This window comes from Meleagris gallopavo, chromosome 21 (genome assembly GCF_905368555.1).
Source record: "Meleagris gallopavo chromosome 21, MGAL_WU_HG_1.1, whole genome shotgun sequence".
In the NCBI taxonomy this organism is placed as follows: Eukaryota; Metazoa; Chordata; class Aves; order Galliformes; family Phasianidae; genus Meleagris; species Meleagris gallopavo.
The window spans coordinates 9,790,483-9,812,419 of record NC_139424.1 but is presented as its reverse complement, the minus strand read 5'-3'; the positions used below and the strand labels follow the sequence as shown (position 1 = coordinate 9,812,419).

The 21,937-nt window shown below is 37.8% G+C and overlaps 2 protein-coding genes across 6 annotated transcripts in view; both read right to left on the bottom strand.

The window, feature by feature from the left end:
- PITPNM3 (PITPNM family member 3) overlaps positions 1 to 551 on the bottom strand; it is a 66,165-nt gene extending 65,614 nt beyond the window's left edge. The window contains exon 1 of the mRNA XM_085240797.1: positions 422 to 551. The gene's annotated coding sequence lies outside the window, so the exon portion shown is untranslated. The remainder of the gene's footprint in view (positions 1 to 421) is intronic.
- On the bottom strand, positions 260 to 21,935 carry KIAA0753 (KIAA0753 ortholog). 5 transcript variants are annotated; one of them, XM_085240803.1, is made up of 19 exons: positions 21,704 to 21,935; positions 21,490 to 21,595; positions 21,050 to 21,154; positions 19,372 to 19,984; positions 18,014 to 18,120; positions 17,667 to 17,729; positions 16,753 to 16,968; positions 15,443 to 15,653; positions 14,111 to 14,337; positions 13,069 to 13,238; positions 11,250 to 11,336; positions 10,958 to 11,045; positions 10,449 to 10,532; positions 9,012 to 9,182; positions 8,196 to 8,277; positions 6,243 to 6,360; positions 5,841 to 6,065; positions 3,962 to 4,075; positions 260 to 599 (listed from the first exon to the last, which is right to left on the bottom strand). In XM_085240803.1, exons 3-19 carry the CDS (start codon positions 21,137 to 21,139, stop codon positions 596 to 598), a joined length of 2,670 nt encoding a protein of 889 aa, XP_085096929.1. In that variant the 5' UTR covers positions 21,140 to 21,154; positions 21,490 to 21,595; positions 21,704 to 21,935; the 3' UTR covers positions 260 to 595. The 5 variants fall into 5 exon arrangements, with proteins under 5 accessions (XP_085096929.1, XP_010720258.2, XP_010720259.2 ...); XM_010721956.3 differs by lacking the exon at positions 260 to 599 and having other exon boundaries at positions 2,471 to 4,075; XM_010721957.3 differs by lacking the exon at positions 260 to 599 and having other exon boundaries at positions 2,471 to 4,075; positions 10,449 to 10,529.
- Positions 21,936 to 21,937: the final 2 nt, after the last annotated feature.

Below are 21,937 nucleotides of genomic sequence, written 5' to 3'. Positions count from 1 at the left end.
TGGGAATTTTATGCAATTTTTTTTGTTTTGTTTGTTAAGCTGGAATCTACAGCTAGATTTGCACATTTGCAGTATAGTTGGAATTTACTTGAAGGGAAACTCATACAGCTCATGAATTATCTCTGAATTCAGCAATTTTTACAGCCAGGCTTGTAATAATTGCTTTAAAGGTTATGCAAGTTCAAAAATACCTTGACAAATCAGGGAACTGCTTAAAAAGCTTTTAAAAAGGAAAATATTAAAAATAAAGAAATCTCTCTCAGCAGCAGAGACCAAGTTTATTCAATGAAAAGAGACATCTTCCTAGGGATAAAACAATAAAGAATGTGACCATGAGAAACAAACTCCACTAAACAGGTGAAAGTAATCACTGAACTTTGAATACCAGCTTACATTTCCTTCTTCACAGAATACTACTTACAATTTGAAATGAAATAACACTGCATTTATGTGAGTTCTTCTCAGTGAGGTATTTCAGAAGGGAAGTTCTGCCAGCCCAATCTCCATTCCACATTAAAATCACAGTAGTGCCCAGGAGCCCCAGTGGTCAGCAGCTTTCCTCACTGTGGTAGGAGCGTCAGTCAAGGCACTCCTTTTACCTACACGTAGCAAAATATCATATGAGAGAGAACAGGCAGACAGTGACACACAGCTGAAACACAAGGAAACAGATGACAAATGATCAGCTAGGACCACTGTCCTTCAACCTGTTTCATTCTCTAAGACCAGACTAGCATTCTAAAACCTAAGTTCAACCTAGCACTCCAAGCATGTTGCAAGAGATAATGTGAGTTCTTCTGACGAAACATGTACTTGAAACTTACTTTATTCTTCAAGGACACGCTTTGAGGAAATATACTGAAGCAAACTGTCTGGCTAACATGCACATTATGAACAGAACCCCTTCTGCTGTTGCTGGTGAATCAGATCTCAAAAAATGTCCCAAAAAATAAGAAAAAAGGAGAAAAGCAGTCAAAAGAGAAACAACAGTAAGTTAGCCTCTAGGAGTAACTCAGAGATAAGGCAAACCAAACAGAGGGAAGGGGTTCAAGTTACGTTCTTACAGTGACAATAATGGCAGTAGAATTAGGTCCAGCATTAATAGAAAAAAATTAGTTTTCCAAAGCACTGTTGCCATAACCATCTCACTCCCAGAAGCATGCTGATTTCTACAGTTAAATATTTACAGAGCAGTTTGTGTGTTCTCAGGAGCTGCAAGAACTGCTCACAGAATTCAGATGAACAGTTCTGTCTTTGTGGTCCTCATAGAGGGTTTCCAGAGTCATCCACTTTCTTCATTGCTCCTTATAATACCTAGTTACCTATCAGGGAGCAGCAGGAGGGAGGACAAGCCAGGAGCCAGGGGTGTCCGCAGCACCAGCTGGGAAGTAACCACACCAACACTGTGGTGCTGCGAGGTTTGGCACTGCCCTTGCACCAAACTGCTCTCATGTGCTTCTGTTGTCTATGTCACTCTGATCCACTCCGTAAACCTCAGTTTTACTTCAGCTACATGTGACTGCAGCAACTGGCATTTAAGGGAGTCGCCCATACATCTATATTATCAGTAAATTCTTTCATCCTGTTTGTTTTATCCCTTTCACAGCCCTGACACTGAAGAAAATTACACGTAAAAAATGAAAAGAACAGGTCTGTGAAGATCTTACAGATCCATGAAAGGGGATCCTTCTCAGTACCAGGTAGGATAGTATATATATAGGATAGTATATTTTGGATATCTAACCTATTCCTAAAGACCTTCAGCAATAAGAAACAGCACAGGTTCCAATAAAATCTGTTCTTCCCCATCAATACAACATTCTGAATCTGAAACTGCTTATTGTAGTCTTATTGAAGCTATGGATTCAGATGCATGACAGTACCGTAAGTGCATGGTCAGTTAACACTGATCATTACATGCACAGTTAACACTTGAAGCGATATTATGGTTGCACTATGTGCTTCATCCCCATATAGTCTCCACGAACGTATCTTAACAAAAATTAAGCATGTGTAATATTCATCAAGCTTGATTCTGATTTGTCCCTTAAGAACAATGACACGCAGTCACTTCAACTCAAAACTTTACCATTACAAAATTTCCAGTGCAGAAACATCCTGAATTGTCTAGTTTGCATTTATAAATAGACAGTACAAAGTCCATCATTCAGTTCTGCAGGAGGGACTGAAGAGTGTGAAGTCAGAGTTTCTACCTAAAGCCTTCACTCTCCACAGATTTTCTCTGAAAGAAAGCACGCAACCACCACAAAGTCTCATTCAGAATAAAAATTCACTTTGGCACTATCAGTCAGAGGATACCACTCACAGCAGAGAAAACAATTACTTTGTCAGAAAACCATGTTACACCGAAGAAATAGGGTAGTCTGTGTCTTGTAAAGCTGCCAGGTTGGGTGCTGATTGTTCCAAATGGTTTTAGAAAGAAGTTATCTTAAATTAAAAATACGCTTAGTCCTATGAAAGACACACTGTTTATTAAAAAACAGAATATTTTGACAATACTTTCATGAACATGCATGCAGATACAGACACGTCTCACTATTTTTGATTTTAAATTAGACTTATTATACAACTAAATAAATAAAAACGTGGTGCTTAGAATTTAAGAAATCACACAAAGTCATTTAACAGTAATATTTACATTGTTACTTCTGGTGTAAAATTCAAGACAAACAAAACAGTAAAAGTCCTCAATAAAAACAATTATTTTAATTAAATACATTCAAATAAGAGGAAATAAAAATAGTCTTAGAAGGTCAAATTTATCCTGCTGAGAGCAACACTACTATAGAAAAGAAACTTAAAGGATACAAACTGTCATACTGATTTTTGGGTTACCTCAAGGGCTGAGCTCCTCAAAATAGTACCATAAATCTTACTCATTGCTCATTCCAGGCATAACCCAAACTAGTATAGTGATTAACTTATTAACTATATTGCAGAAATGACAGTTTTCATTGATTTTGAGGTTCTTGACTTTAACGGAATTGCTAAGACTAAAGAATGTAGGGCTGGATCAGTAAGTGTTGGGTTTAAATAATATTTTAAGCTAATTTGAAGAAAAAGAAAAGGAATTCTCCATCACATGCTTCTCTTGAAAGGATTCATCTGTGCATAATGTATTAGTGACATTCGAAAACAAACAGGAGCAGTACTTCATTCACTTTAAGAGTGCAAGCTCTGTCTACAGCCTGTGCGAGACCTCTACTTAGCCCTGTGCCATGGGAATCCTTCCTTTGCATTACCACATTCTAAAAAGAACTAATCCATATATTCCTTATGGTGGTCAGACAGTGTCTTTATTATACAACACATAAAGCTCTAAAGAGCAAATCCAACAGTTATTGTTCTTCACTTTTCCATCTGGGTGTTAGATTCCTATCAATAATTAATTGTTCTTTCAACACAACTATCAGAAAAATTCAATGCATTTTCTTGACAGAAATAAACCCATAACTCCTTTGTGAAGTAGTTAAGTGAGATTCTCCCAATTGAAAGAAAATTGAGGCACAGTGCAGCGACGTCTATGACATAGTTTAAACCCAGTGTCCCCTTCCCAGTATTTTATTCTCATCAGTAGTTTACACACAAAAATGGATGGAGTTACCAGAGGTAAACAAATGGATGTGTATACCTATCAAAACATATAAAATTCACCTGTAACAGCTCACATCATTCCACTGAAACACTGGCCAAAGAAATGAAACAACAACAACAAAAAGATAGTCCTGATAAATCCAGGAGGTCTGAAAAGAAAAACATTATGATCTTGGTTCTATAAAAATCTGACATGAATTCTTGTTGGATTTAACTCATTTTAGGAAACAAAATCTCACAGACAAAAAGAACAAACAAGCAAAAATAGGAAACATTAGATTGTCTGATAAAACTATGAGACTGAGGTTGATTCATTTGGTAATGGGGCAGACTTGAAAGCACTTACTGTGCTGGCTGCAAAAATTCCGATGTGAATACAGCTTCAGCATAATCCTCACAAACATCCTGAAGCTCTGTTGCCACATCAAACAGGGCTTCGTCTGTTAGTTCCTCTGCAAGACTAAGGTAGAAGAAAGAGGAAAAAAGAACAGGAAAAGGCTGAAGTCAGATTTCAAGCTTCACTAATTCATACCAGTGATATCAACACTGTGATCTAAAAGGGCAAATACTGCTGCTTTTTCTTTCTACTGCCTAGTCTAAGAAACGATTCCACTATCACAGAACAGTTGCGTTCCTGTAAATGTGGTATGATAACCCAAATTAGAATCATAGAATCCTTAGAGTTAGAAAGGACCTTTAAAGGTCATCTAATCCAGCTTCCCTGCAATGAGCAGGGTTCTCCAGCAAGAGATACTCTCACCTCCACTGCCAGTCCTTAAATGAGGTGTGGGAAGGGGTAGATCCTGGCTCCACCCCTTCCAGTCACTCAGGTGCACTGCTTGCACCTAAGCTTCCCTGGTTTGGCCCACCCTCCCACCAGATGCTCAGTTACTGTTTCAGGCTGTGACTTTGCATTTCCACTGCACATAGCTTTCATGAGGATCTGCTCCATGATCTTTCCTGGCATAGAAGACAGACTAATAGGTCAGTAGTTCCTGAGGTCATCCTTTTTACACTTTTTAAAAATGAGTGTGATGTTGCCTTTTTCTTTTTTTTTTTTTTTTAACTAGTCACCAGGGACTTCACCCGATTGCCACAACTTTTCAAGTATCACTGAGTGGCTTACATAAGTTAATTCTCTTAGGACTCTGGGATGTAACACATGGGGACCTATAGACTTCTGGATGTTCAGCTTTTTCATGTGGTCATGAACTTGATCTTCACTTACAGTTACACTTACAGGATATTGCTTCCCCAGTTCCCTCCTACAGAACCAAACATTTCAGGACTGTGTGGTGAGCAGTCATCAGGGAAGACCAAGGCAAAAAAAGTTAAGTACCTCAGCCTTCTCCTTGTCTTTGTTACCAGCTTGCCTGTGTCACTCACTAAGAGGAGTACAGCCTCCTGGACTTTCCTTTTCTGGTTTAGGTATCTCAACTAGAAATAGAAACATTTCCTGTTCTTCTTGGCATCCTTGCTAAGTTTACTTCAAGTTCGGCCTTGGCTTTCCTGATGCCATTCCTACACAGTTTAGCAGCTTCCTTATACTCTTCTCACAATACCTGTCCCTGTTTCCACTGCCTGTGCGTATTCCTCTTGCTCTTCGATTTGGCTAGCAGAACCCAGTTCAGCAATGTCAGTCTCCTCCCTTCCTTTCCTGACTTGCTACACCTGAAGATGGAGAGCTCTTGCGCCCTGAGGAATTCTATCCTTAGTCTGGTTCATAGCAAAGGATAAATATTTCAGGCTTAAAGGTGTTAAGAGATCTCTGTTTCTTCCTTTTTCAAACTCTTGTATACTAATTCTGCTTTAGGAGTAATAATTAACATACTGTGATGCTCATTCTAAGGCCACTGAAGTAGATAGGAAGCATCTTACTGATTTTAGTTGCCACTGAATGAGGCCTTACAGAGAGCAATAAGGTTTAAGGAAAAATGAGATAAGTGGCCTCCAGACAACAGTGGACGTAACAGAAAGGAAAATTATTTTAACGTAAAAACACAATTGTTTATTGGCCCCTGTGAAGTTCATCTTCAGAGTTTTGCAAATATTCTGAAATATAATAAAGCTACTGTATCCAGGACCTTTTCAGCATAGCAGGGGACTGTTTCTTCTAAACATTTTTTTAACCCTTATTTTATATAGGAAGATTTATAATGCCCTCTTGTGGGAAGAATTAAGGACAGAAAAAACACCTGATAGATTCACTTCAAAAATACACATACCTTTCAGCAACCTGCCATGGATTGAAGCTGCCTACTGCTTCATGGAAAATAAGGTTTAGGTGATGCTTGTATTTGCTGCTGTAATCCAGGATGTTCTGGAGCATATGCTTTGTAACTGAGAAAGAAACATAGGACTTTTTCTGCACAGAATTCTGAGTGAAGGGCTGCAGAATATTATTTCCAGTCAGCAATTTCTCCTGAGCTACTTTGTTTTTGTCAGTGCCACTGGAAATACAAAAGATTTAATTAAATCAGGATTATTAAGTTTTTTGGTTTTTTTTTTGAAATATCAGAAAATGACTTCAAACAGTAAGCATAATTCCCTCCAATACAAACACTACAATGAATGTGCACAGTAAAAATGCACCACAGTTTTGTCTACAATCAAAGTATTCTACTTACTTGTCATCAAAAATTTCAAATGAAATGTCAGTTTCTGGTTCTGTCTGTCTAGTTAATCTGGTTATCTGAATTGAATGAGGAGATGTAGGTATTTGAGTTATTAATGCCATTTGTTGATCTAGAAGAAAAAAGATAACATTAAAATATGTTTCTTTGGAAAAAAAAAAAAACTACAGTTAATGCAGTTAGAACCTCATAAAAACTTTTGCTTCCTTCATAGGCATATTCTACAGGTAAAAAAAGACAAGTACTAAAGCTGACAAATCCCTAAAAACGAAAATTCAAGAAAGGATATCCAGGAGCTCAGTGTATTGAAGCTAAGCATTTTAGGCATTCTTCCTTTAGTATAAGTGTAGTTTGTTTTTATCAGTGAATACTTCTCTAGAACAGACAGAAAAATATCACTCAAAAGTTAATGTAGTATATTAGAACTTGTCAGTAAATCCAACATACAGAAAAAATGAAACAAAATTTGGGGTAAGTCTTTATCTGTCTTATTGATAGATTTTGTACCCGGTGTAAAACAACGCATTTCCATTAAAGTTAGTATGTGACCAGATCCTCAACTTGGTAAATTGATGTAGCTTCATTTTTGTATTTAATCAAACAGAAGGATAAAGAAAGAATACACTAAACACTCTGAGATTTAGACTTACAAATTCCCGTCACGAAGAGCCCAACAACAACAAAAAAAAGTAGCTTCAGGAGATTTCAAACTTAGAAAATAAACTCTTTCTTCTGAAGTAGATTCAAACAGCTCACAGATGAGATGAAGTATATGTACTCCAATTAGAGACTATAGTATAAAATCTTCACTGCACTAAAATCACTACCCGCAATTTATAAGAAAATAAAATATCTAAGTTAAGGAATGACAAATGCCCTTAAAAAGACAACATTAAAACTTAACATGTGATGACTGGTGGTATATATTAAAGACTCCTATCCTTCAACTAATTTACACTAGCAGTGCTTCGCATGCAAATATACACTCAACAAAGGCAAACTGAAAATAATAGCCTGTTCTCAGAATGGATCCTTCTTTTAGCACTGTATTTCATAGAATCATGCAACGACCTGGGTTGAAAAGGACCACAATGTTCAGTTTCATCCCCCTGCTATGTGCAGTCGCCCACCACCAGACCAGGCTGCCTGGCCTTGAATGCATCCAGGGAAGAGGCATCCACAACTTCCTTGGAAAACCTGTTCCAGTGCTTCACCAGCCTCTGGGTGAAAAACTTCCTCCTAATATCTAACCTAAATCTCCTGTCTCAGTTTAAAACCATTCCCCCTTGTCCTATCACTGTCCACCCTCGTAAACAGTTGTTGCCCCTCCTGTTTACACACTCCCTTCAAATACTGGAAGGCCACAACGATGTTTCCCCAGAGCCTTCTCTTTTCCAAGCTAAACAAGCTTTTTTTCAGAAACATTCCTCTCAAAGGAGCACCTATAATCAAAAATATGTCTGAATAGTTGCACAGAAAAAACACAAATCATGGGCTGAACAGGCAACTAGCCTGTAAAAAAAAAAAAAAGAAAACAAACTTTTATTTCCTTGGGAACACAAGTAAACTGCCTCTAGGCTCTGCACCTACAAGAGACTTGTTTGTGAGAAACTGCTCTGTAGCTGCAACTGAGTATCCTTGTTTTCTGTGAACAACCTCGACTAGACTGATTCATGTTGCTTTATTGTCTCCCAGTTATACAAAGGGCAGGCAAAGACATCTTGCCAGCCAGCCAGCTTTGGTAACACGGGGGTCTCTAACAAACTGAAGAATGTTAACTTGCCTCTGCATACTTTCTTTGGGATTTGGCAAACCTTATGCAGAAGCATTCACACTTTTGCATTACAACAGTGATATATGATCACACATAATCACTTTGATTTCAATTCTTTGAAATCAAAGACAGAGATGCCAAGAAAATAAGTTGGCACTGAAGAAACTACTTACCAGTTTTATCCTCTTGGGCCCTGAATTCTGAATCACTGTACACAATCTGGGTGAATCTCCTGCATACAGTTTCCTGATATCTCTGTTTTTAAACATAAAAGTAATCAATTAACACATGCTTAACAGTTCAGCAGTAACAGTTATCACTCGATAAGAAAGCAGGTCATGATCCTCCTTGTCAGAGCAGGATTATTTTCCATGGTTAATGTAGTACTGAAAAGGAGTAAAAGGAGAGATGAAATAACAGATAATCATCTCATTCAAAATCCTAGACTAGAAGATTCAACTACTCCCATTTCAGATCAACAGCAGTTAGTGAAACAACTGATGGGCTTTCTTGCCTTATCGACAATGAATTCAAACATATGCCCAAGCATCTTAAATGGATATTGCATACTGTAAGCTTCATGCTTTCAGCTTACAAATAAATCTCAAGTAAATGGTGCTAAATTCAGTAGTTCTAATTTAGGACAAGTTTAACTGAACAGAAAGGAAATAAGATTAGAAACAAAAACTCTGGAAAAGCTTATTAAAGTTTGAAAAAGTAATGCATTGGGGGGAAAAAAAAAAAAAAAAAAAAAATCAAGCAAACTCAGGTCTGCCAATCCTAACGTTAGCAATAAAACCATGAGGTCAAATATCCTTCTGTTCTTACACAATTTTTTGCTGGAAGAGGAAACTCCTTCTAAGTCTCCCATTTCATACCACAGTCGTCTGACCTTGTTTTAAAGAATGCAGATACCTACTGGTATTATAATTATTGTCAGTAAACCAGAAACTAGCGCTATCAGATCAATGAATAGATTAAAAACTTACTTCAATTTCTTCCATTCTTTGCAACATTGTTTCCAGACTAGGACCATCAGCCACAAAGAGATTCTCAGCCTGAAGTCTCTTACGCTGCTCCATATTCCAGAGTTCCTGAGCAGTATCTTCCAAAAGATCATCCAGTACCTTTTCACTCAGAATATCTGCATTTGCTGCAATCTGCCAAAAAAAAGCAAAATATACACAGTCAATGGGGAGAGAAAAAAAAAAAAAAAAAAGAAGGAAAAAAAGAAGAAATAGAAAAACTTTGAGGGAAAAAAAAACAATGCTTATAAATCACATATTTCTTACAGCACCTGCTGGTAAGAAGCCAAATGTCATTACAACTTTTCAGTGAAAATCCAAATAATTTTGTTTCTCTTCCACTCACATAGTAAGCCAAATCAATAAAACAGCTTGGTATATTCATACCAATAAAAATCATTGAATGTGGATGAAGCTCTCTACATAACTAAGTTTCTAAGTTCCTAAACAGACGTTCGGAAATCACCTAGGATTCAAGAATAAGAAGCGAAGGCCCTCATATTACAAAATATGCATTTAACAGAACATACAGGAAAAGTCCCACAGCAGCTGCCAAAGTTAATGAATAAATATAGAAGAGTACAAAGTGAGTAAACTAGGCCAAAGCTGTAGGTTTCAGTTGTGTCCAGTTTTACCAACTAGAATCATAGAATTGCTTGGGTTGGTAGGAACCTTACAGATTACTTTATTCCAACTCTGCCATGGGCTGGGTGCAGCCCCTCCAGTCAGACTGCGCAGGGCCCCCCTTCCAGCCTGGCTTTGGATACCTCCAGGGTTAGGGCAGCCACAGCTTTTCTGGACCTTTCTCTATGAGACAGGCTCACAGCCTTCTCAGTAAAGCATTTCTTTTTAACATCTAACCTAAACTACTCTCTTTTAGTTTAAAGCTATTCCCCCTTGTCCTACTATTCCCCCCGTGCCATGCTATGATATCTCTATTCATAGAATCACCAAGGTTGGAAAAGCCCTCCAAGATCATCCAGTCTAATTATCCACCTACCATCAGTATTTCCCAATAAACCATGTCCCTTAGTACAACATCTAAACAATTCTTGAACACATCTGGGGACAGTAACTCCATCGCCCCTCTGGGCAGCCTGTCCCAGTACCTGACCACTCTTTCGGAGAATAAATTTTTCCTGATATCCAACCTAAGCCTCCTTTGGCACAACTTGCAGTCATCCCTCTTGTCCCAGTGCTAGTTACCCAGGAGAAGAGGCTGACCTCTATTTTGCCACAACCTTCTTTCAGGTAGGTTATAGAGAACTATAAGGCATTATAATCTGTACGGTGTTGGAAAATATTAAGTTCAGAAAATTATCACTACTTTTCTAGACACATTTTGCCACATGGCAAAGATAAAAACTCAGGTTTTCTCTATGACATGTAGATAGAATATACCTTCTCAGCTACGTGAGTTGAAAGCTGTCTTATAATTGAAGAATCCTTCAAATTACAGTTTGTTTCCAAGGAAATATCGATCTGCTAATAAACCATAAAACCAGTTAGAATAATGAACCTTCTGTATTATTAGTCATAATTACTAGTAGAGAAAATATACTTAGACATTAAACATGGTTTATATTAATTATTAAAATAATCTTATCAAGTCCAGTTATGATTAGTGTAGAACAGTTATGATTGTTCACTACTTGATAATAAACTGCTAAGAAAAGATGATTAAAAAAAAGAACACAGCTTTGCCAACTTTGGTTACGATAATTTAAAGCCTACATACTGAAATGGAAATACACTTGTCAACTGTCCCAAAACTGGGGACTACTGACTATACAAATCATTTGATATGTTTCTCCAAAAAACTCCTTACTTGCACTACGTTGAAAACAAACATTATATTGACCCTTTATAAATGTACCCTTCAAATACTGCCATGAGCCTGACTGTACTACCTGTGCCCTATCCAATGGAAGTTCTAGGTGCTCACATACTGCTTTGTCAACTTTGTCTGCACCCTGAGTTGGAGAAGCACCTTGCAACCTAGACACACACACAAAATAAGAACAAATGAATTTTAAAGTTTAGCATAACAACAGTAATAAAAAAAACAAAAATAAAAAAAACATAAATCCACTTTTTGGGGAAGTGGAAAGTAGAGAAGATTTTCATATTGCTAGTGGGGATAGTAGAAAGATTATACCAAGTTCTGGTACCACTTATTAGCTCTTCTGGGCAAGTAATTACCTTAGCTTTCGTACTTTTTTCATTTCTCTTCTGTTAAGATCAGTCAGAACTTTCATTCTTGAAGCTTCTGCTTCACACCATGCTAGTCTTCAAATGTAAGACAAATACATAAAGAGAATTACAAAACACTCATTATTATAAGAACTGGAGAATGAAATAATTGGATTCTGAATATTAGTTTATAAAAATTTTGAAAACATTTATAGAGAAAATTAATATTGGCTTCAATATCACATAAGCCAGGAAATTCATCTGAGAACCAGTGATCTTCAATCATCCCTACACTACTGGTTAAAAGACAACCTCATGGCTATCTGCAAATACTGCCTAGATAGACAAGTTCCTCATCAGCGCGCACTGTCTACTTCAGATCCAGCAGCTGGATCTCCTGGTTCAATTGCCAGAAACAGCATAGGAAACTAAATATGGGGAACCTGAGTCTCCAGAATACTGAATATATTTTTTACATAAACAAACCTAGACCATAATACAGACAAGGAAAAAAAATACGTATTTTCTCCTTTTGGAATCAGGAGATCACATTTGTATTCTCACTGCAGTGCTGAGATAGTAGGCTAAATATTTTACGTTTTCCAAATGTAGTTAGGTGGAAATATGAATGAGGAACATACCAACAAATTGCACCTTAAGAAATGGAGAGGGACTAATTAACAAAGTTAATTTGAGAAAGAATGAAATCTTAGGAAAAGGAAGGAATACATATTACTTCACTGCTGCAATTCTAATAGTTCAAAACAACGTCTATGAAATAGCAAGCTTTCCACAGACAAAACCTAGAGCACTGTGTGCAGTTTTGAGTCCCACAGTGTAAAGATGTAACGCTATTAGAGGGTAACCAAGGGAGGGCTATGAAAATGGAATAGGGTCTGGAGGGCAAGGTACATGAGGAGAGGCTGAGGTCTCCTTGGTTTATTCAGCCTAGAAGAGGGGAGGCCTCATGGTGGCCTATAGCTCCTCACAGGGAACAGGGGGGCAGTGCTGAGCTCTGTTCTCTGGAAACACTGACAGGGCCTGAGAGACCAGCATGGGGCTGCAATGTGAGAAGGTCAAGTGGGGGTCAGGAAATGGTTCTGTGGGCATGAAGCAGACACCCTATAGCTGTAGGCACAGCCTTGAGCTGCCAGAGCTCAAGGAGCATTGGGACACCACTCTCAGACAGAGTTTGAGTGGTCCTGTGTGGAGCCAGGCATTGGATGTGATGGTCCTTGTGGATGTGCATTTCAGCACGGGATAATCTATGATTCTGTGATTAATGACTGAATTACTTCCTCCAGAGAAGGCACCAATAGAAACTCTTCATTTAGATAAGTAATTTCATGACACTTGAAGGAACACACTACTGTTACTTTTACCGCTGTCAATTTGAACTGAAATTAGCTGATGAGTTTCAAAAACCATTATAGTAGGACTGACAGACACAAATAGCATAATAACAGGTTAGTTAAATAAATTTAAAAATTTAATCAGAGCACCAGCATGGCAAATGAAGTCCATTCTGCATACTACATACACTGTCAGTGCTTTGCCTAGTGCACTTTTGGCCTGTGACTTCCAGATGATATTCAGATATGACCCAGGAAAAACACAGGGCAACGTTTTTTTCCCATGCTCTGTGAACGAGGCCACTTTATTATGAGTGAGAAATAAAACCACAAATATCCAGTTGTGAGCTGTGCTATGCCACTTGCCTCTATAGTCTGAGAGATGGGCCCAGCCCATCCTATTTACTACTACAGATACAGTACTATTTCCACAGAAAAGTAGGGCAAACACTGGATCCACTGGACTATGAACATACCGTTTAGGTGAAGCAGGAGATAACGTAGAGTTTGGAGGCACCCAGGGTATGCTGCTCTCCTTAACAAATCGTTTGCTCTCTTTTAACTGAAAAGCTATAGTTGTTTCTTGAAATCGAGCATGCTTTCCTGGAGACTGTGTTTGCCTTGGTTTTAGAGATCTAGGCATTCCCTTAAAATTAACACAATTACATTAAAAACATGCATCTCCGTTGCTTAATTTTTGAAGTATTTTGTATTCTGCTTTAGAATTTGTTTGGAAGTCATGTCTCCTTACTTTACTGAACAGCTGACACATGTGGAAGATTTAGAACTCGTTTAAAGACAAGTACAACTGTGCCATAACAAAACATGCTTAAATTTTGCTATTTAATTTTTTGCAAACACTTCTAGGGTAATGCTTTATTTGGCCATCAAACTGCGAGGTCCACTCCAGAATTAATGCCTTGTTTTATTACGCTGGCCCACAACGTCAGAGGTGGATGTTAGTGGGATGGCAGTAGAGGTTGAACCTTCCTCCCAGTATTCTGTTAAATTTTACTTCTGGGCAACAGACAGCAGCAGAGGAGCAGTCTGATAAAATGGTGTCTGACATGGAAGCGCACATGAAGCAAAGGTGTGGAACTGAAATTCTTCAAGCAGAAAAAATGTCACTGACTAACATTAGCATTAGCACAACAATACTGCTAAAGGCATTTTACATGACAAAAGTGACCAGTAAGAGGAAGACATTTCAGCTTTAAATCCTAACTGAAATTTAATCACATTAATTTCAAAAATGAAACCAGTTTTGAGCAAACAATTCTCCTTGTTTATCCTGTTATTCATTCTTGATAAGCAACAACACAACTTTCAAAAAACTGATAAAATATAACCATCAGAAACAATGGAGGCAAATAACATTGTTTCTTTCCCTATACTTCTAAACTCAGATTAAAAAATATATATAAATGTGGAAGTACAAAGTCTAAAAGTGCCTTACACTAATAACAAATCACAGAGGACAAGATGAAGAAAGCATAAATTCATTTAAAACTTGCATACCTGTGATTTTGCAGGTAATAACATGTCTTTCTTCCTTAAAGAGCTACTTTGAAGGATCCGATCTTTTTTTACAGGTCTAGGTCTCACTAGTGCATCTAGGCTTCCCTGTAAAATGGTACTTCTTTCTGAAGTGGGTAGATCATTTGCTTCCTGGAATTTATCATGCAACATATGAGTGTGATTGTTCTTCTGAACTGCCGAAGTTTTTGCAACATATTGATGTTTATCTGTATCAAAAATAATTAAGAAATCTTCAGCTGTAAGTTCAAAGGGGCAAGAATCATCTTTATGTCTATATCCGACTTTTCTGTTGTGGTAGATATATCCAACCACAACGTTTAAAGCTCTACCATAATACAAAAATATCAAAATTAAAAGCAAAACTAACAACAAAAAACCCTCATTTTCTGACAAGCATTAATGTAACTGTGATTAATCGAATAAAAGATTTAGCGTTATGTGTGTGTACACATATGAATAAATATACAAGAAAACATATACGTTTATATGGAGAATGCATATACATACACAAAAACACAGACATAAACAGTCATGTAGTAAGCAATAATAGATTTCATGAGGTGGCAAAATATTGTAGATATCAACGATTTCAAAACACACTGGGAAAGAATAAAGTCTATTTCGTATATAATGTAAATGAAGAATAAAGAGAAGTAATTCCCAAAGGTTGCATCTCAATCCGGCAGTGGAAAACAGAGACTTCAGTTTAACTGTTAGTTAATGTATCTCTAGCTACTGAGACTGTGATTAGCGTACAGAAGAAATGAATGGATTGTCAAGAACAAAAGCCACATCTCTCAAAATCTTTCAAAAGCAGAGAAACTACACAAAGTAAGGAAATTCTGAGCCAAAGCTTCAGTACATCTTTTCACTCCAAATGGTTCTACAAAACAACAACAACTTTGCTGGAGACTTGCTAACAAACAATGGCTGCATTTCAAAAGAATATGTTCATATAGTGTTTTCAACATAAATGTATGATATATTCTGTGTGCACCAGTAAAACTAATTTGCAAAGTATCATTTAGGTATACATTGTAGAAAAGCAATCCAAGTGTAGCCCACTGTAAAGGAACTAGACAAAAATTAAAACATGATGATGATGATAACATAAAGAGGCATATAAACCTGCAAGTTAATCGCCTAACAGTAACTGCTAGGGAAAAAAAAAGCCACTAGAAGTATAACAAAGCTACATGAATCTGATGACTGCATATGGGCTGTTGCACACTTCTGCCCAGCAAAATGTAACACACTAAAAAACTGAACTGAGAGTGTAAGTTAACTAAAATTTAGTAATAAAATACAAACCAATCAAGAGACCTCTGGCAGCTGGAGATTTTCTAGGTCCTTGTCCATGTCGTTCCTTTAAGATGAGGGGCTTATTTTCTCCTTTTGGAGTTGTTAGCTGCTTTCTGACTGGAAATGTCACAGTGTTCACTGGAGATTTGCCGTGTGATGTTGAAAGACATTCCTTCAGTTTTTTGGGAGTTTGTTTCTTTTCCAGCAATGAAATCAGATCCTGCATCAGATATTTATAATTTTAATTACTTTCTCAGTAAACATGACATAATAAAGAAAAATAAGTTTAAGAGATTCTGAGTAACTGGAACTTTTTAATGTGGCTTTGTTGCGTTTTTTTTGTTTGGTTGGTTGTTTTTTCGTTTGTTTGTTTTGTAGTGACTAATCCTGACTGCTTGCTCATGCAGAAGCATCTTTGTTTGACTAACTTAATCATATAAGAAGAGGTCTGCATTTTTTTAAATTCACAATTGACTAGAAAATTATCTACTTAAAGCACATTAAAAAATAAATTGACAGAAAATCTACAGACAAAGAAATGCCCACATGACTAAGATAAGACAAACACATTTTCCACTGAGAAGTACAATGTTAATTCTACCTCCATCCCTATTCTGAGGCAACCTGAGTGTTAAAGTGCTCATAAGCAGTTCAGCACAATAAAAACATAGCTCTTACATTTAGAACAATATTTTAAGGTAAATAAAATATCTTGCAGCTATTGGATCAGCTGTTTTTATTTGAAATAATTAAATACTGATTGCAGAATAGTTCCGGTTATGTAGGTTATTACTTAAAAAAAAAGCGTAGCTAGAAACTACAGCAGGAAATGTGAATTTTTGTGCTATATCAACAAATGTCATAATACATCAGATATTACTAACAAAATTAATTTGAAGGGCAGAAAGCTTTAAATTGTAGCTACTGTCTACACAATTCTGCACCCACCACTGTGTGTGAGGCAGAAAGACTCTTTGCTAGTCCTGATGACTAAAGGATGCACAGCAGAACAACAGACATTTAATACTTAACCAACATATCAAATGCAATTCTTTCAACCTTGAAAACGTGAAACGAATCAGAAACTTGTGTTCTGTTACCACTATCACCTCCAGTCCTTATCCTACCAGGACAGTGAATAACGACAAGAACATTATCAACACAAACTGCAGCAGTAAGCTTCTGTGAACAGGATGCAACTTAATTTAGTCTACTCCTATTTATGAACATTAGAAGCACATCTATTAGAAAATATGGCCTTTTAATAATAATAAAAAAAAAAGTTGGATATTCTGCAAAAACAAAACAGTTATTCCTACCTCAACTTGCATCAAAATATCTAATATAACATCAGAAGTTGAAGAATCTGGTTCTAGTTTGGCAGAACAGAGTGACAGCTGTCGAATGAGACTGCCCAGCTCCTTGTAGTGGGTAGGAATCCATTGCCCTGTTTGATCAGTAAACTGATTGGCAAATGCCTGCAAGGCTCGTATAGCTCCTCTGTGCGCTGCTGCCAATCTGGATACTGCTCGGGACTGGAAAAATGAAAAATATATACCTTAGTACTATAGTTTCTGTAAGTATTGATACTATTCACAGAACTGTTACCATTTCGTGTATAAACACTCAAGATTTGGAATAATTCAGATGGAGATTAGGCCGCTTTTCAGGGAAAACAAAACATTCGTTTAAGAAGTCATCTAAAGATGCTACACAACACTGCACATATCAAATTCATGTTAGATTCAGCTAAACAGCATAGTGTTATAACTGCGTTGTAATTCCTGGTGTTTCTACTGTTTTATACCTATAAAGTCATGGGGCTGATCTCGTGTACAAAAGCACAACTATAGGACATTCTCCAAACCCCAGTGTCTGTTTTCTTTTTGAAAAGAAAATACAAGTGATGGATGGAAAAGCACAAGAGAATAATGAGTCAATATTGGCCAAACAATAGCAGTTATCACAGCATTATTTTTCTGAAAAATCATGGACTAATGTGAAAATCAGAAAGAATGGCTACGACTGAGTGACATGAATGCGAAATTAAAAATAATAAGAGTAGAACAGAGTGTAATTCAGAAAAGCAAGTGGAATGAAGTAGAAACCACATAAAAGCAGGCCAACAGTCTTTTCCACACCAGTGTACTGTAAGCAGATCTTAGAAGATGGAAGGAGCAAAGGCAGCATGAGACCAAATTAAATATATTTCTGTGCAATAATTTCATCTTACCTTTTTAGTATGTTTGATTTTATGAGGACTCAGTTTTTCTAAATCATCCTGAATTTTTTTCACCTGTTCATCAAGAGCGAAGTGGGGAAAATCAGTTAGAATTTGCTTCCTGTCTATAAATGAACAATGTTTTCACTGTAACATCTGAGTGAAAGTTCTTTTCCCCCCCCAACAGTGATGCTCATATCTCTAAAACTACTCATAAGTGAAATTGGTCACATCACTCACACCCAAACTAGAATGCCGTGGAAATTCAGACACGTTCCCATTAATCTAGATTGTTTCAGTTCACTTCACTTCTGTCAAATTTATCACAATAAACAACCCAACATGAAATCTAGTTGTACCTGTTGCTGGAGTACATACAGCATCTGAGCTGACCGTGCAGCTTGCTTCTGCCTTTGAGTGCAAGCTTGTTGCTGTTCATCAGCATCTAAGTTTTCTTCATCTCTCTCTGAGAAGCATGAAATATTAAGTTTTATGTCTTAATTTAACATGTGAAAATCCAGCCAAATGAACAAATACAATTTAGCAACAAGAATCTTTCATGCAGAGCATCCTGGAGCAGTAATGCAAGTTACTTTAACTCTACATTATGTATCTGCTTAGTATTTGACTAAATACTCTTATATAATACACCTTTTCAGATTTACAAAATCAGTTTACAAAATTACTCATGATTCCTTAACCTCATGACAAACTTGCAAGTAAAACGCTCCAAGTTAGAAATAAACTTAAACCTCCAGGTAGTTATTATAAAGGGACCAATGCAATGTTATGGGTCTGGCTGGGATGAGTTTACTTTTTTCATAGTAACTCATACAAAGCTGTTTTGGATTTATGACTTAAAACAGTGCTGATAACACATCCAAGTTTTGTCTTTTGCTGTGGAGCAGGTGCACAGTTTCAAGGCTTTCTCTTTTTTCAACTCTGTCCCCCATGTGAGTAGGTAGGAGGTACGGGGGTACGCAAGAAGTTGTGAGGACTCACAGCTGGGACAGCTGAACCAAACCAAAAAAAGGGATATCCCATGCTGTATAACAGCATGCTCAGCAATAAAAAGTAAGGGTGAAGGGAGAAATGTAGCCATCACCCAGAGATTGGTCGGGCACTGGACTAATTGTGAGAGACAGCACATGATTGCAACTGCATCATCTGCTTTGTTTTTCCATTTTCCCTTCACTTACTAAGCTACCTACTTCCCAACTCATAAGTTTTCTTGCTTTTGCTCTTCCTGTTCCCTCCTCTGTTCTGCTAGAGGAGGCGATAAGCATAAGCAGCTCTGTGGTGTTTTCATATTTAGACCAACACAGTGTCAGAAAGAACATTAATCATTACACCACACACCTATAAACTAGGTAAGTCAGTTGACTCTTATCACAACTAAGAATGTGGTTAATCATTGTACTGCATTTTGCAGTCAGAAGCTTGAGCTAAGATGTCTACACCAATATTAGGTTATTAAATAGCCTGCCACTAATTTACTGCCATTGCAAGCTGAACTGGAACTCACTACAAATACTCAAAGATATTAAACCTTGTTATTATCTGTCCTGGTTAACTATTCCACTTGTTTTCCTATTCTCGAAAATCCAGAATTAATCTGATTTTAATGCAAGTCAAAAACAAACAAACGAGTAGAAAAAAGAACAAATCAACAAACTCTCATGCATTTACATATAATAATTATTGTTCAGTCTTACACCTTTTTTAGTTAGGTCTTCAATTTTCTGGACACAACTTCTTAATTCTTTTTGCAGCCGTTGGATTTCAAGAATATTTTTATTTTCCTTTATTTTAACATTTGTCTTGGGCTCTGGTCTTGTATTACGGGTGAGCGAAGAGCCTAAAACAGCTGGTATTAGCATTCTCTCATTTGGTGTGTAGAGATATACTTTTGTACCAGAGGTGGTAGTCTTCATTTTGGAAGGCTGGACAAGTTTCTGGTGATATTTCAGCTGAGTTTGAGACTCAAGCCCATTTTTCTTTTCTAGACTTCCAGACACTTTGTTTGTCTGCTCTTGTGACTTCTGGGCCAACAATGATTTATTGACAGCACCTCCAAACAACTGTTGCTTCACTTGCTCTTCAAGATGCCTTCGTTTTATGTCCCTTTTGGCTAGATGAATGGCCAATTTTAGTCTCTCTTCAGATATCACTGAAAACATACCAGAGCTTCTTACACTGGGGTCATCACTTCCACCTAGATTTCTCTGATCATTAGACGACTTCAGTTTTTCTATTATAATTGGATGTGGATTAGAGAATCTGAGAGATAAGTTTTCTGGAACTGCTGGAACATTCCTATTAAACTGGAGCTGTTTTAAAGTGTAAACAGAAATTAATGTTACACAGAACCATTTACGTGGATGAGGAACCTCTAGTGCACAAAGTAAGAAAAACAAAGCCTCTTTCACATTACAGTGCTGTATAATCAATGAATATACAGATGTTATAATTATGAAATAAACCAGAGTTTAGCTAAGCAGGTTATTATACCAAAGAGAATAGACAGAGTGCTTACTCTCATCCTGGGTTCACTGTAAAACTCGAAAGGAGGGATCTCCAGAAAGAGATCCTTCCCTACTGGTGGTCAGCTCTTAAATGGGTCTAGGAGAGGTAGAGCCAGGCTCCACCCCTTCCAGCAGCCCAGGTGAATTGCCTTCACCTGTGCTCCCAGGGCTGACTCATTGCTTGCCTCAAGTGATCAATCAGAAGTGTAGGCTGTGATTCAGCAGTTCCCATACAAGTGCATTCTGTCACGATGGTATTTCTCTAGCACATGCAAGGATTCCCTCCACTCAGATAAACCTCAGTATTCAAAATGACCTTGAATTATTCATATAGGTATTCTTGTAAATAACACTGCATACATATTTCCACCTTCGGGTAGGCACCCACAGTGAAAAATCTGCTCCAAAATGACCATGTAACAGACAATACCGTTGCAAAGACTTTAAAGAATTCTAGCAATTAAATTAATAAGTTGTAATGACAACTACATTAGTAATATAAAAAGGTATTATTTGTATCATATCAGAAGCAGAGTTACAAAGGTAACAGACAGACAAATGATGATGGATGCACGATGAAGAAGAAATGCAAAACTAAAATGCAGTAACAGAATAAAGTTTCCAAGTTCAGTGACTATGTGGTAAAGTAGAAGGCTAAGACAGACAAACAGTATTTACAGGTGTAGTTTCAGTTCCATGCAGGAAAAAAAAAAAAAAAAGGGTTAAGATTATGAGTGACAGGGTTGTGAAAGCAAGTATGAAGATCTCACATTCATGAATGGCCTATCCCAGGAAATGGGTCTCACTTATCTTTTTGTAGTGATCACAAATGAAAACCACTTCAGGACTGCTGAAATACTCAAACAATACCTGTGTTGGTAAAGACTTTGCTTCACTCCTGTACAGCTGGGTAGTGGGTGTAAGTGGAGCATCAGACAAAGGTGGCTTGCTTGGCCCCATCACGTTGACCTGATGCTGAAAACAGTTATTTTAACATACGTTACTATAGTTATTATTAACTTATAATCATACGCCATTTCTATTTCTGAAAAGGAATACCAGGTCTTAAGTGCATAACAAACAGATAGAGAACCAACCTGAGGAAGCACACAGGAACAGGAAATAAATCAAGTGTCTTTATTCAGGCAGCGTGCAAAATGGAAAGTACGTTCCTGTTACTTAATGCAACATTTACCGTTTACATCCTTCTTTTACACACTCCCAGAAACGCTGAGGAGCAACGCCACGGGCCGTGGAGCTCACGTTACGGCCCCTCGGAACACTGCAGGACATCCATAGCCGTCACCTACCTACAAGGGGAACGGCGTACTGCAGAAGTGTGAGAACAGAGCAGGGCAGCGCTCAGGACAGCGGGCTCGTGCCTTATCGCCAAAGGAACGTCGATCACAGGGCGTTCTTCAAAGAGAAGAATTTGAAATATAAGCTATGTGTCGAGATCATCAGAAAATTATATCTCTTGCATTTGACCTTGGGAATTAAAAACCGAAGCTACTGCTTCTTTACCAGCCGAATCGGAACTCTGCCGCCGCTCCTCAGCTCGGCCCGCTCCGCCTGTCGCCGCCGCCCCCGAGCTCACCGACCGGTGCCCGCCTGAGGCCAGAAGGGCAGCAGAAAGCTGCGAGCTGCGCCCGGGGCGGCCCGCTCCTCGCGCCGCGCCTCAGGCACCGGCGGGAAGGCGCGGCCGCCCGCCTTGCAGGAGTCCGACCCGGTCCAGCCTCCTGGGCGGAGCGTTTCAAA

What these genes read in the sequence shown, in the direction of transcription:
- KIAA0753 (XM_085240803.1), bottom strand. Translation starts at nt 21,139, where the DNA reads ATGGGGCCAAGCAAGCCACCTTTGTCTGATGCTCCACTTACACCCACT. An exon ending in CAACTCACGTAGCTGAGAAG is followed by an intron (nt 9,183 to 10,448) that starts GTATATTCTATC and finishes TTTTTTTGGCAG; the next exon opens with ATTGCAGCAAATGCAGATAT. An exon ending in AAAGAATGGAAGAAATTGAA is followed by an intron (nt 8,278 to 9,011) that starts GTAAGTTTTTAA and finishes GTTTAAAAACAG; the next exon opens with AGATATCAGGAAACTGTATG.